The sequence below is a fragment of the Podarcis raffonei genome, chromosome 1, assembly GCF_027172205.1.
Source record: "Podarcis raffonei isolate rPodRaf1 chromosome 1, rPodRaf1.pri, whole genome shotgun sequence".
NCBI lineage: Eukaryota > Metazoa > Chordata > Lepidosauria > Squamata > Lacertidae > Podarcis > Podarcis raffonei.
This window is the reverse complement of record NC_070602.1, coordinates 41,884,116-41,899,483: the sequence shown is the minus strand read 5'-3', so window position 1 is coordinate 41,899,483 and position 15,368 is coordinate 41,884,116. Positions and strand designations below refer to the sequence as shown.

General features: G+C 42.7%; 1 protein-coding gene across 1 annotated transcript; it reads left to right on the top strand.

Annotated features, from left to right (window-relative positions):
* The first annotated feature begins 10,108 nt into the window (after nucleotides 1-10,108).
* On the top strand, nucleotides 10,109-13,716 carry SRP14 (signal recognition particle 14). The gene is made up of 5 exons (XM_053382162.1): nucleotides 10,109-10,222; nucleotides 10,776-10,848; nucleotides 12,291-12,403; nucleotides 13,086-13,118; nucleotides 13,327-13,716. The coding sequence occupies exons 1-5, from the start codon at nucleotides 10,199-10,201 to the stop codon at nucleotides 13,414-13,416; spliced, it is 333 nt and encodes a 110-aa protein (XP_053238137.1). The 5' UTR covers nucleotides 10,109-10,198; the 3' UTR covers nucleotides 13,417-13,716.
* The last annotated feature ends 1,652 nt before the right edge of the window (nucleotides 13,717-15,368 follow it).

The following is a 15,368-nucleotide window of genomic DNA, read 5'->3' as shown; positions in this document are numbered from 1 at the left end:
TCCCCAACAAACAGTTATTATTATTGCTGAAGCATAAACTGGATATATACCATACATTTAAGCATTATTGGGCCACTTTTAACAGTTATGGCTTCTCCCAAAGAATCTTGGGGACTGTAGTTTGTTAAGGCTGCTAGGAGTTGTGACGAGACCCCTCACAGAACTACAATTCCTGGAACCCTTAACAAACTACAATGCCCAGGATTTTGGGGGGAGCAAGAGCCATAACTGCTTAAATGACATAGGTAAAGGTAAAGGGACCCCTCACCATTCGGTCCAGTCGTGACCGACTCTGGGGTTGCGGTGCTCATTTTGCTTTATCGGCCGAGGGAGCCGGCGTACAGCTTCCGGGTCATGTGGCTAGAATGACTAAGCCGGTTTCTGGCGAACCAGAGCAGCGCACGGAAACGCCGTTTACCTTCCCGCCGGAGCGGTTCCTATTTATCTACTTGCACTTTTAGGTACTTTCGAACTGCTAGGTTGGCAGGAGCAGGGACTGAGCAACTGGAGCTCACCCCATCACGGGGATTCGAACCGCCGACCTTCTGATCGGCAAGTCCTAGGTTCTGTGGTTTAACCCACAGCGCCACCTACGTCCCCTTAAATGGCATAAGCGCTTTTAAAATGTATGGCATGCATGCGACCTCAAATAAAGCAGCAATAAAAGAATACAGTAAAATTGTTGTGCTACAGTTATTTCTCTTTCAGAATTCTAATGTGGGGGCAAAGCTTTTCCTCCCGCCAATGCACTTTGCCTCTTACTTGTCCCCAATATGTTTTCTCCTCATGTCTTCCTATGCTGTCCCATCACCCACTTCCCTTGATCAGTTGCACAACTTGGGCTGGACGGGTCGTGAAGGTTTGCACGAAAATAGAAATGGAAAAGAAGTGAGAGACAGTCAGAAATGAAAGAAGAAAGAAATCAAATATGAAAGGGTTTAATATTTGATTTCTTTCTTCTTTCATTTCTGACTGTCTCTCACTTCTTTTCCATTTCTATTTTCGTGCAAACCTTCACGACTCGTCCAGCTAGAAAACAGGTTAAGAAACAGGGAGCCCAACATAGGAGTACGACTGCAGTATTTGACTTAAAATCCCCCAAAGTCCCAATACTCAGTTATGCCTCCTCTTTCAATATCAGCAACAAGGCATGTTTTCTGCAATGGCATGCATCTCACAGCATATGCCATGGAAACCCAATAGCGGCCATTTCTTCAAAACAGCAGCATAAAAAGATAGGATGCCAAAGGGAAAGGAAGAACTGAAAATATTGTATTTTTCATCTACAGACATTTGTTGCAAGGACTCAGCTATACAGCTGCAAATAAAACACTTTGTGTGTGTTGTAAAGTGCATTATGCAAATGCGACACTAGATGGCGATGGTGAGCTCTGGCAAATTCAATACATAATTTGCACCATAAGAGGTGGAGAGATTTAGGAGCCAGGAATAGATTATTGAAGTCTAGCAGGGGAAAATGTTCATAGATGATGTTCCTGGGTCACATTCCCACAGCAGCAGCAAAAGCAGGAGGAATTTGGGGAAGGTTCGCTTTCGCTGTCCTTTCAACCACAAATGCGATTCCACAGACACAATCCCACAGGCAACAGGTCTTCCCTCGTGGGGTTCCATAAGCTTCCCACCTTCCAGGAAGCAGAAACTTTATCCACAGTGTTTCCAAATCTGTCTGCTTCAGAGGCCAAGGTCAGCCCTGACATCTTTCATCACAGCGAGTTGATTTAAATTTCTGCTAAATATCCCGTCCCTTCAGCTGGCCAATATTTGGAAAGCATGAAATTGTGCACTGTAAATGGAAAACCACTTGACCTTTGTAAGGGGTTGGGGTCTTGTCCCAGGCAGCTTCCAGCCACAGACTGTGCTGCAGGAATCATTTGTCACTTAGGCAGAGGCCAGGCATTAGATCTGCTAATCTCCTTCAGATTTAAGAGGCTCTGCGCTGCCAGGACTTCTCTGCCAAAAAGATAACTTTACAATCCTGATAATAAGGCACTCAGCTATACTTAAATGTTGGCTGCCTGAGTTTGTATGAAAATCTCTATTCTGACAAGCTTAATATTAATATTAATATTAATAATAATAATAATGGAAACTGTTTTTGCTGTCTGTTCAGATAGAGAAAAACAGAGGCCAAATACTTTTACCCAAAGGTGCCTGGGTGCTACTGCCAATATGACAATAGAAGCAGCGGGAAAGAGACCAAGCAGATCTCCCAAAGGATCATGCTCCCCGCCCCCTTGCAGTAATAAGCAGCTGCATTGTAAAGTAAACATTAAATATATACTTGACTCATTTACGATACTCAAAGGTAGCAGAGTATAAACGGGCCTGGACAAATGCTCTAGTTCTGGCATTGCACAGAAAAGTTTTCTTTTTTAAAAAGCTAATTTCAAGTAGGGACATAGGAAGCTTTCTTAAACTGCGCCAAAAACCATTGGTCCATCTAGCTCAGTATTGTCTACACTGGCAGGCAGTTCTTCTCCAGGCAGGAGTCTTTTCTAAACCTGTCTGGAGTTGCCAGGGATTGACTGCTGGCACCTTCTGCATGCAAAGCAGTTGTTCCACCGCTGAGCTATAGCTTTCCTCCCATGCATGCATATAGCCTGTTCAAGAAGTCAAGTGTTCCAAAATGATGGAGCTCTGCGAGATTGCCTTGCTGACATCTGGAGCTTTCAGGCAAGGCTGGACTTCCTATTTACTCCACTGTGGGGGCACACCAGCATACCCTCCAATTTTTACACATCACTTGGGAAGACAGGTGAACTAATGCCAGTGTACTGGAAGAAGCAAAGATCACCAGTGTTGAAGTAATGATTCTTCAACATCAGCTTCGTTGGACTGGTCATGTTGTGCGGATGCCTGATTATTGTCTTCCAAAGCAACTCCTCTACTCCGAACTTAAAAATGGAAAGCGTAATGCTGGTGGTCAACAAAAGAGGTTTAAAGACTGTCTCAAGGCAAATCTAAAAAAAATATAGTATAAACACTGACAACTGGGAAACACTGGCCTGCAAGTGCTCCAATTGGCGAACAGCCTTTACCAAAGGTGCCATGGGCTTTGAAGATACTCAAACTCAGGACGCAAGGGAGAAACGTGCTAGGAGGAAGGCACGCTTGGCAAATCCACACCGTGATCAACTCCCGCCCGGAAACCAATGTCCCCACTGTGGAAGGATGTGTGGATCCAGAATTGGCCTCCACAGTCACTTACGGACTCATAGTTAAAACCGTGTTTATGGAAGACAATCTTACTTGGCTATGAGAAGAAGAAGAAGAAGAAGAAGAAGAAGAAGAAGAAGAAGAAGAAGAAGAAGAAGAGGAGGAGGAAGAAGGAGACCCTCCAAGTGTCCTGATTTTCCAAGGATAGCCCCAGAATTATGAAAGCCACTCTGGCTTCTGATTTGATCCCAGAATCTCCCTATTTTCCTCGCCAGTGCTGCTGCTACCGAGCTCAGAGAGAAGGAGGACCTGGCGCTTGTTCTGAGTGAAGGAGCCTCCCGTTGCCTCTCCATGGCTGCTGCTGCCAGCCTCCTCCCTTGGGCAGCTCATAGCAGCTGCTGGAGAGCAGGCCCTGCCCCATGTGATGCACTGGCTCTGAGGGGCAGGCATTGGGCAGGGCTGCCCTGGCTGGGAAGAAAGGGGGAACAGAGTACAAGAGTCTTGCTTTTTGTTTCTTTTACAAATGCTTTGTGTGTCCATGTCTAATCTTGCCCCTTTCTAAAATTTATTTGTGTGTGCTTTTCTTTTTGTAAATGTACCAAAGAATACAATATAGCTGTACCTTGGTTCTCAAAGGAATCTGTTTCGAAAACGTTCAAAAACCAAGGCATGGCTTTTGATTGTCTGCAGGAGCTTCCTGCACTCAATCGGAAGCTGCGTTGGATGTTTGGGTTCCAAAGAAACCGTTCGCACTTCTGGGTTTGCAGCGTTTGGGAGCCGAAACTTTCAAGTCATACGGTGTTCAACAACCAAGGTACGACAATCCAATCCAATCCGGATTAAGGGGTTTTCTCAGGGCACTGGAGAGAGTGTGTGCTGTGTCCCATTGGTATAGTTGTGCTGGCACTTGCCCTTCTTCTGCTGGGAACTGCTTTGCGAGGGGCAGATGGGGGGTTGAGGAGGATCAGTCGGGCAGGAAATGAGAAATGTCCCTATTTTCATGGGAGAAATGTCTGAGGGTATGCGCCATGTGTCCAGTGAGGATTTGCATGTGATCTCACTGAAGTGAATGTGGAAGTTTTTGCTGTGCGAGTGAGTCAGATCCTCCCTTGTGTGCAAGGAGCTGCTGGGAGGGAGCAGTGATGTCCTGCCTTAGGGCAGGTTCCTTGACTTCCTCAGCCACAGCGGCTCTTCCGGCCAGACCTTATATTCTCCTATAAATATGCTGCGAGCAACAAGAAGTTAAAGGAATGTGCAGGCCCATTAGGCAACATGAAAAGCAGGTTAATAACTGATGGGGCGGTGGGGGGGGGGAGAGCATGAAAGTGTTCGGCGCCTTCTTTCCTCCAGATCATTTCAAAATTACAACCAGCTGTTCCGTATATTTGACACTAATAACAAAACAGTAAGGCATTTCCAACAGGGGAAGTACCCATCAAATATACAGGGAAACAATATCTATGATTCAATTTGTGGCGGCATGGTGAACGGAGATCGTTTAAGAGGCACCTTTGAGATCTCAGGCAACACAGGCGAAGTCCACAAGAGCTGAAGAAGAGTGAACAGGTTAGCAATTATTAAGGGGAAAAAATGTCAGGAGGATCCGAGAAATTGCAAACCACCAAACCTTGATTTCTAGGGTGGGTAAATTAATAGAATTAATGGTGTTATGTACTGAGTTGAATAGGATCCAAAATGCAGCAGTCTGATTGGTCCTAGAACAGTAGGATTCAGAATGCAGCAGTCTGATTGGTCCTAGAACAATAGGATCCAGAATGCAGCAGTCTGATTGGTCCTCAGGAGCCACCCAATCCAGCTTTAGGTGGAAGTGAATCCGCAATCTGATTGGCCTACAGGAGAATCCCGGAATTAGCCAATCACTATGAGCTGAATAAAGGGCATGAAATCCACACTCAACTTTGAGTATATTTCAAATAGCAACTACGGCAACAGACTGCACAAATCCACTTTACTTGTGCGAATCTAAAGTTCTGGCCTGGCTTAAATCCCTTCCATAGAACAGCGGCCATTCAGAGGCAACTGTAATCAAGAACAAAAGGAACAAATGTTTTTGAGAAGATTGAGCCAGATGCATTGGATGAAGTGGCCTGTAGACGACAGGTCTGTGGCATACTGAATTTGTCAGCCTTTTAAAGTGCTACAGGATGCTTTCGTTGTTTTTGAAATGCAGGTATGGTATCAAGGAGGCACCATATGAAGATCTGGATCACAAGGAGCCATGATGAACAGGGCAAAAAGGGATAATTGATGGCGCCTCCTGTTGGGCTCAAGCCTAAAATGCCTGCAGACAGCAACCAATCAGGGAGTCCACAGAGCATTCTGTGGTAGGCAGGCATTGAAATTCAAGATGAAACTCTGGTTCAGGACAGGGCCCAATCAAAACAATATGCAGGCACAGGAAGTTAAAGTAAGCAAAGGGAAGTGAGCAGGTTGCAATGTTCATGTTTACATGAACGTACTCATGTTTACAGAGCTTAGAAAGTGTTCTTGGGCATTCCTGGGCAAGGCCATGGAGTTAAAGCCAGCAACCTTGCATGTGAGTCACGCTGCCCTCAGCCTGGCCTTTTTCTTCCCTTCTCACTTTAACCTGATCCCTAATCAGTTTGGAGAGCACCAGGAACATTTGATTTTCTCTGCACCCTCCCAGCTGAATGTTCTCATTCCATAATGATGCAACACCGTCTCAGTTTCCGATGGGTGTTCCATAAAACACAATAATGCTTTCTGAAAGGGAGCCAAGAGCCAGCAGGACTGTTTGTGATGATGTTGGGGTTCTTTAAGCTGCTTCTTCTTTTTAAAGAAATGAAATGACATTTACAGCCTTTTGTTCCACTTCTTTAGATTCCAATGACTTAATTGTAGGTTACCTAATTCTGTTAAGTAGAAGTGATTCACTCTCTCTGTGGGTCAGGTGATGAAGAAGAGCCTGCGGACATTTTTGGGTGCCTGTTTTGTAAATATTTGAAGATATATGCTCAGCAGTAGCTGGTAAGGCAGTGGTTCTCAACCTTCCTAATGCCGCGACCCTTTAATACAGTTCCTCATATTGTGGTGTCCCCCAACCATAAAATTATTTTCGTTGCTACTTCATAACTGTAATTTTGCTACTGTTATGAATCGTAATGTAAATATCTGATATGCAGGATGTATTTTCATTGTTACAAACTGAACATAATTAAAGCATAGTGATTAGACACAAAACAATATGTAATTATATATTGTGAAATATTTATTTCTAATTACAAATACAGTGGTACCTCGCAAGACGAATGCCTCGTAAGACGAAAAACTCGCAAGATGAAAGAGTTTTTCATTTTTTGAGTTGCTTCGCAAGACGAATTTCCCTATGGGCTTGCTTCGCAAGACGAAAACGTCTTGCGAGTTTGTTTCCTTTTTCTTAAAACCGTTAATACCCAGGGAATCCGTGCTTCGCAAGACAAAAAATTCGCAAGACGAAAAAACTCGCAGAACGAATTAATTTCGTCTTGCGAGGTACCACTGTAAATGAAATTTTGTCTTGAAGCATGGTGTAGCATGGGTAACATTCTTAATATAACAACAGTAAACTACATTGCTACACTTTGCGACAGTATGCGTAACGATTTTACATTTACCCAATAATTATAATTCATGAAGTGTCATTTTATCTCCAATACTGTTGCTTTCAACACAGTAGCTGCTCTCTACACATGTTACTGGTCCGGATAAGTACATTACGGCTCCAACCCTGTCACATACACCTGTATTTGTAAGGGGTGTATGTGATGGGGTTGGCACAATGATGTCATCACGCCAGGTACTTGTATGTGGGCGTATCTGCATGTGGGCAGACCCACCTGGAGAAGGATAATGGAGCGGTGTCTCAGTTCCTAAGACCATCGGAAATATGTGTTTTCTGATGGTCTCACGCAGAGGTTGGCAACCTAAGGCCCATAGGCCGGACACAGCCCATGGCCGGTTCCGTTGATTGTACCAAGAAAAAAGCACACCAAGAACTCAGGCCAATGTGAGTTGCAACAGTGGGAGTGGTCCCTACTCGCAAATCAATAGTCAATAGTAACAAAATCTAATCCATTCAAAAGTATGTATTCTGACAAGGATTACAAATTCAAATAGAGATAACAAACTCAAACACATAAAGATATGTATAACACAATAATTCGTTACAGAATTAGAGATAAGAGTTTATGAGTAGAGATAAGTTTATGTTAGTCCATACTCCATTTGACATGGAGGTCTTGTGAAGGTCTTAGTTTCAATTACAGAGCAGAAGTCAGAAGTCAATTATGCATTAGAAACCAGGCCCTGTTTCGATGTATTCACCTTCATCAGCTGGAAGTATCAAATATTACATGTCAATACATTTAAATTCTAAATTATCATAAAATATAAAACAGTCATAAATTATAAAACAGTATTATATAACATTTGGTTCCTTACCTAATTTTTAAAGGGTCGTGTAAGTTTAAAGACTTTTGGATATCCTGTTATTTTCTACGTTTCTCAGGGATAACAACTGAAAATAAGCAATATTAATAATTACATGTGTTGAATCAAATTAAAAACTCTAAGGCAGCAAATAATCATATGATTCCTCACCTACGTGTGGGTAGATCAATGTGTATCTTGAGCTTTTCTGTGCGTTTTCAATTTGGAAGTGAGCCTATCACCTTTTATATGCACTTAAAGGAGTAGATAAGATCCCCTAGATCTTCTTAAAGGCATAGAGTTCTAAAGTTCAGAGGACAGCTGCAGTTTAATTTGAGGTCTTAAAGAAATGATGTATAATCCTGATAGCTATTCAGACCCATGGGGTCATGGTCTTAAGTAAATGGATGTACCGGGCTTCCTGTTGTAAGAACAGTCTATTGATATGTCTCCGATTGAATGGGTCCACTCTAGGTTTCCAGATAATGAAAAATACAAAATCATCTTCCTGTGAGTGCTCCAATTGGAGAACAGCCTTTACCAAAGGAGTCATTGGCTTTGAAGACACTCAAACTCAGGATGAAAGGGAGAAATGAGCTAAGAGGAAGGCACGTTTGGCAAACCCTCACTGTGATCAACTCCCATATATCCTCATTGTGGATCCAGAATTGGCCTCCACAGTCACCTACAGACACATCATTATGACCGTGCTCATGGAAGACAATTGGCTACGAGTGATCACTAAAGAAGAAGGGTGTGGACCTGATGTTCATCCTCTGGTAGACCTGGTATCCAGACAATATCTTTCCACTCACTACTAAAACTCTGTTATTTCCCTTGCTCCCTTCATACTTACAAGCTATTAATTAATTGCTTTGTTGCTGCAGTCAACTTCACATACTCTCCCTGCTGTTAAAGGCACAAGAGCTCTGCCCAGAAAAAGAGCTGGCATTCCTCCTTTAAGACCAGGAGGAGAATGGGTCCCAGACCCCACTTGGAAACCATAACGTACAACAGCTCTTTGCCCAACTTCACACTCACCATGGAAAGAAAATGGACAATGAAGTGATGGTAATAATTAGCATAACATTGTCAGAATGGCTGTAGGTAATATTATATTGCAATTCCAGAAGGATTTGTGACACATTGTGTGTCATTGGAAAAGACATTCCATAAAATGTGATCTCAGATAAAAACATCTTTGTACTTTGAATGCTCAAAAATGATAGATGCTTGTCATTTTGCCTCCTGGGCAGAGTTGCATTAAGTACTTTAACATAAGTTAAAGACCAGTTATAAATGCTCTTACACCTCAGGACAGAGAGGATTAACTTTAGTTATTTTATGCGGTCACAGTGCCTCCTACTGCTTTTGACAGCAAAATGTGAGCAGATTTTGATACAAGGGTCAGTCAAAAAGGAGTTGTTTGAGTTCTCATGATGTTTTAGAAAAATTAAAACAGCTTTTGCAAGCCAAGCCCATAGCTGAAAATTTCCTGGACACAGCCGGAATACGACAGTGTCCGGAGGAAAATCGCTGAAATTTCCATTATTAATTTTTTTGAATTTTGCCATTCAACAACTTTTGTGTCTGGGTTTTCACTTTTTGAAATCTTAGGCAATTTTAAGATATGCAGTATTTATTTTATTTGTATACCGCCCTATACCCATGGTTCACAACATAACATTACAGTAGAAAAAACACATATATAATAATAATAATAATAAATTAAATAAGACATTCCACCGAATGTGCAGCCATCAGGTGTAGTTCCACTCCCGTCTCCGTCCATTTCCTTCGACAAGGGGAGGGAATGGCTGGAAAACCTTCCAAGAAAGTCCAGCATTTCGAAGGACAGACCTAGAAAACATTATGCTTCTTATACTGAGTTTTTTGAAACCGAAGCAGATGCGCTTGAACGTCAGTCTAATATCCAGAGATGCCTTTGGAGAAGATGCTGCACTTTCTCAGTGCTGGATTTATGTATAAGGTAAACAAGCTATAGCTAAGGGCCCCACTCTCTTGGGGGCCCCAAAAAAATTTAAAGGGGAAAAAAGTGGATGTACATTTCCAAAACATAAGATATCAAACAAATAAAATAAAACCTACATACAGCAACAGTGGCAAATGGCTTTAGATACCTATTAGGTTCATAAATTACCATATAGCATATATTCAACACAAAAAACAGCGAAAATTTGTTGTTGACAAAGGACAGCTGGACATATAAAGGGCCCCATTACCTTCAGTAGCTTAGGGCCTCATCAAACCTAAATCCGGCCCTCACCCTCCCTTACCGAGCCTATAATTGACAGGTTCGCGGGTCGCTCCGTTTGAAACCCCTGCTTGCTCCTCCGGAGATAAATCCAGGGGACGGCGGAGCAGTACCGCTTGCAGCCGAGCGGGGGCAGCAGCGAGCCAGATAGTGGGGCGGGGTTTCCCCTCTAGCCGCACCGAGCGCTGCGTCCTCCGTGGCGGCGAGAAGCACTTCCGTTTCCGGGCCGCTCCTTCGCTCCGCGGAATTGTGACGGGGCTTTTGCAGGCGCTGAGCGAGCGAGCAAAGGAGCCGGCTATGGTGCTGCTGGAGAGCGAGCAGGTGCCGCGGCCTCGCGTTTTCCTGGGTCCCTTGGCCCTGGGTCCCTTGAGTTGGGGGTCGCGGGCCGGGTAGGCAGAGCCGGGCGGGTCCACCCACCCGTTTTCTGTGATTGGCCGCCTCAGGGGGGACGGGGGGCGGCATGGCAGTTCCTGAACGTGGCGGTGCCTCTCGTGAGGATTCCGGTGCGGAGATCCTGGCTCGCTTTAATGAACCCCCGAGTTGCGTTACCCTCGCTTAGTTAAACCAAGATCCATTCATTTCTCAGGCGTATCGCCCCTGGTTTCTTAAACGAAGACCAGCCAGGATTCCCACCTTTTGGGGGCTGGGGGTGGGGGAGGGAGGGATTTATCAGCCCTGATAAATTGCTGCTTTGTGAAGGTGGGGATAGAGACCCAAAAATTCAGGCATTGCAATCGGATGGCATCACTGGAAACTGCAATGAGGAAATAAAGAAAACAAGGGTTGTTTCCCAGCTCCTGATTGTGTTACGAATTCCATAAACGTCATTCATCCGCGATTGTTCTTAATCAGAAAACGGGTTTCTCGTTTGCAGTTTCTGACGGAGCTTACAAGATTGTTTCAAAAATGTAGGAGCACAGGCAGCGTCTATATCACGCTAAAGAAATGTAAGTATTATGTTAACTATTTCAGCAGTTGTGCATGGTGGATATGCCAGTACTTTGTTTTTCAATATCGCCCCTAAAAAAAAAAAAGCGTCATGACGTGAGCCAGTTTGTACTGCAGTTGTTAGCATAAATGAAGTAATGCTGAAATGGGCATGTATGAGAACTGAAAAATGTGTGGTTAGTCAGAGAAAACCCTTATCTGTAGCTCTCAGCTTCTTTAATACATGCTTTATTTTTGCTAGATTGAGGAAATTCTAAATGCGGGACTGGGAGGTGCAGAGCAGTGAGTACACTGTCATATCCTACGTCTTGCCAACTCAGAAGGGAGGGAGCAGGTGGCACAGCTGATCAGGTCCCTAACATAGATTCAAAGTCTCCAGTGCCCTATCCAAAACAACCTGTTCTGAGCTTTTGTAGAATGCCCTCAGCAGGAAAAGTGCCTGCAGAAGTGCCCTGTAGTTTGGGCATCCACTACGGTAGAGCTCCCACCCTAAGTGCAGGTCTCTGCCAGCCAAGTCTACAAAGAAGCAACCACACTTTTCCTCTATAGCCTGCTCCATCCCAGAGTTAGGAGCAGAGAACAGTAGATGGGGGTATAAAATTGATGAGATCCTCTTTTAGCACAGTACAGTGGTACCTCGGGTTAAGAACTTAATTCATTCTGGAGGTCCGTTCTTAACCTGAAACTGTTCTTCACCTGAAGCTCCACTTTAGCTAATGGGGCCTCCCGCTGCCGCCACGCCGCCGGAGCATGATTTCTGTTCTCATCCTGAAGTAAAGTTCTTAACATGAGGTATTATTTCTGGGTTAGTGGAGTCTGTAACCTGAAGCGTATGTAACCCAAGGTACCACTGTAAATACAAAACCTCAACTCGCAGCTGTTTGCACATTGGAGCCCCAAAGCAAAGCCAAATAAAATCTTTAAAGACTTTTAGGAAAAAAAACCATTCTGGTCTGAGCAACCATATTGGAGGGGAGGTACCCAAGAAAGAACTAAGAGGTTGCTGTGGAGTCGTTGGAAGAATTAATGTGGCAGTAGCGATCTTTTTGAGCAGTCCGTTGCTGCCACTTCTGAGCTGATTCCTACCCTCCACTCCATGCCTGAATCATTAAAAACTAGGCTAGGTTGGCCATACCTTCCCTTATTCCTCAGTGTTTGCTTTTAAGCCAGATATTTGAGGGACTCTTAGTGGGATTGGGGGATGAGATGACTGTTTGCTTGCATCTAACCGTAGCCATTGTACACTTTAAAAAACCACAAACACGTTTGTGTCCAATTTAAACATAGCAACGCTATTGTTTCTCAGTTTCCACATTCAGAATTTTCCTAATCTTTGACACAAACTTCAAAGCTGTAAAAGTACAAACCTGCATTTCAGCGTTCTTTTGCCACCGTTGGATGTTGTATATGTATATATGTTTAATGCTTCTGTTTAATATAGATGATGGTCGGACAAGACCCATCCCACGAAAGGGCCATATTGAGGGCTTTGAACCTGTAGACAACAAATGTCTTCTTAGAGCAACAGATGGGAAGAAAAAGATAAGCACAGTGGTAGGTACTAGGTAGGCTTCACTCAGTTGGGTCCTAACATGACTGAAGATAAATGGAAATTTCTTTTTAGTGTGGGCAAGAAATTACTTGCCAATTGTCACAAATTAATTTTGTTTAATCAACCTTATTTTAAGTGTTTATATGTAGATTCAGTATGTTCATCCTTGAGACTATATGGTTCCACTGTCATAAGGATTAAAGTGCAGTTCCTAAAGATCTTAATTCCATTGGCAAGGAGAGTCACAAAATTAGCAGTTGGTAGAGTCCTTTGTTGCTAGGTTACCTGGAAACAAAAGAACAGCAGCAAAACACAATAAATAGGAATGCCATTTGCTTGCAACATTGATTAGTGCAATTCTTTCCAAGGTACTGCATATCAAAAAGAGAGAATTTAGCCAATGGCAGTTTAAAATTTGAGACTTGCTTTAAAAATTCATTTGGGAAGTCTTTTTTTCAGTTCCATAACCTTTCAAGTTGCTATCTGAAGCTCTTTGAGAAGCAATTTTCCCCGTTTCCCCAAAGCTCAATTCATGGCATTAAACCACAAAGTTGCTCTAACCTTTATTAGACTATAATTTGATTTATTCAGCTAAAAGCGGTGGTCACTGGGACTAGTTCTTGAAGAGGTTGTTGACATTATATCTTGTAATTTTTAAAATAACATATGACTAATTTTTTATAGGTGAGTTCAAAGGAAGTCAACAAATTCCAGATGGTAAGTGTATACCGGATTTACTTCCATTTCAGAACATTTTATGGATTAACTTCAAATTACAAAATCAATAAATGAAGTGCGGCACTCTGAGAAAGATGGGCACTTCTAACTACAATATTTTAATTCTGCAAATGAATTGCTACTGTTTGTAATCCTTCTATGGAATTTGAATGCATTCTCTGAAATGTTTTGATTGTTTTGGTTGCAGGCTTATTCAAATTTGCTCAGAGCTAACATGGACGGTTTAAAGAAAAAAGACAAGAAAAGCAAAAATAAGAAAAGCAAAGCAACACAGTGACAATACAGAATGTTTCTACCCCTACAGTGGATCTGAATTCTAGCATGTAAACAGTTTTTTCTTTATGTTGTTACTTAACTTTTGACCTTACTTCTGGTGGATAGCCAGAATCTAGACATCTTAAATTGAAAACACTCTTTGGATTGTGATATGTGGGATAGAACCACAATACATATATTGTAGATGCTGTTGGATTTTGTATCTGCTCTGAGTTGTTGTTGGGCTGAGTGGTTGGTTGTTGGGGAGAACCCATCTTTTGGGTGAAATAGTACAAAAATAAAGGATTAATATTTGAAATCATCTTATACTGAAACTTTCTGTCTTTAAGACTGATCAAATGAGGCCTAGTGTACAACAAAAGTTGCAATAGAAATGAAACTAGATAACAATTTGCTTTGGTGTTTCTCTTATTAACAGCTTCAAGGTTTTTTTATGATTGGAGTTAAGTTGGAGGTCAACACCTTTGTGAGCCACAAGAATTTGACAAGAAATTGTGCTGCAATCTGCATTGAAAACTTGACTTTAAATAGTTTATGACTCCTGTTCTAAATCACTTTTAGTATGCTTGTGTTTAACATCCTTTTTCAGTATTTGTACTGCAGTGACAGATACTTTTGCATTGACAGAACTCCTGTGCAGCATGGTGCGAGGCAATTAAGTTAAATTTATTTTGTTGCTTAATTGTGGTGTGGCAAGTAAGATTTAGATTGTGCATTGCTGGAACGATCTTCAGGTAATAATGGTAGAATATTAACTCTAGCCAGTGCTGCTAGCTTCTTGAAGAACAATGAATCCAAATTTAAGATGCATAAATGACTTAAAGGTAAAGGGACCCCTGACCATTAGATCCAGTTGTGACCGACTCTGGGGTTGCGGTGCTCATCTCGCTTTATTGGCCGAGGGAGCCGGCGTACAGCTTCCGGGTCATGTGGCCAGCTTGACTAAGCCACTTCTGGCGAACCAGAGCAGTGCACGGAAACGCCGTTTACCTTCCCGCTGGAGCAGTTAAAGAACAGTAAAACTTTCTTCCTTCAATTAGATGAAACTATTAGCAGGAGTCATTCTTAAGAACATGTACCTATTGCAAGAGAGGCTGTACTGAACTATCCTTGTATAAAGTACATTCCATTACAGTCAGTATTACGGGTTTCTAATTGTACTTACCGTATTTTTCGCTCTATAACACGCACCCGACCATAACACGCACGTAGTTTTTAGAAGAGGAAAATCCGTAGGTATGCCACCCGTAGGCATTCCCTCCAGTTGTACAGCTAGGGAGAGGAAGGTGCTCCAGAAGGTCATAACCACAGCACAAAGGATTATTGGTCAACCTCTCCCATCTTTGGAAGAATTGTACGGTTCCAGTTGTCTTAGGAAAGCAAACAACATCCTGCAGGATTCATCTCACCCGGGATACAGTCTGTTTGCACTACTGCCTTCTGGCAGGAGATATAGAAACATCAAGTCAAGGACAAATAGACTGAAAAACAGTTTTTACCCGAGAGCTGTGGCCCTTTTGAATGCTGTAACTCGATAGTGTGACCTGGGAGATTGATGGGTGTGGGTGTGGCTGGAATGTGGTTTGTTGGTTGTTGTTGTTGTTTTGCTTTTGTTGTTTTTAAGGGATGGCATCCAATTTCGTTGCACTTGTGCAATGTTGCACGTGTGTAATGACAATAAAGAATCTATCTATCTATCTATAACACGCACAGACATTTCCCCTTACTTTTTAGGAGGAAAAAAGTGAGTGTTATGGTGCAAAAAATACGGTACACATAGGTTGGATGTGTACAGGAAACACAATAGGAAACCTACATTGTATTTGAGACTGCTGGATTTAAAATGGATGAACTTGGGTCACAGTTGTTAGTATGACTCTTCTCTCAGCAAGCTAGAACTAGATTGCTTAGCAGTCCTTATGGTGTCAATTGGGCAGCTAACTGGCAGTCCTC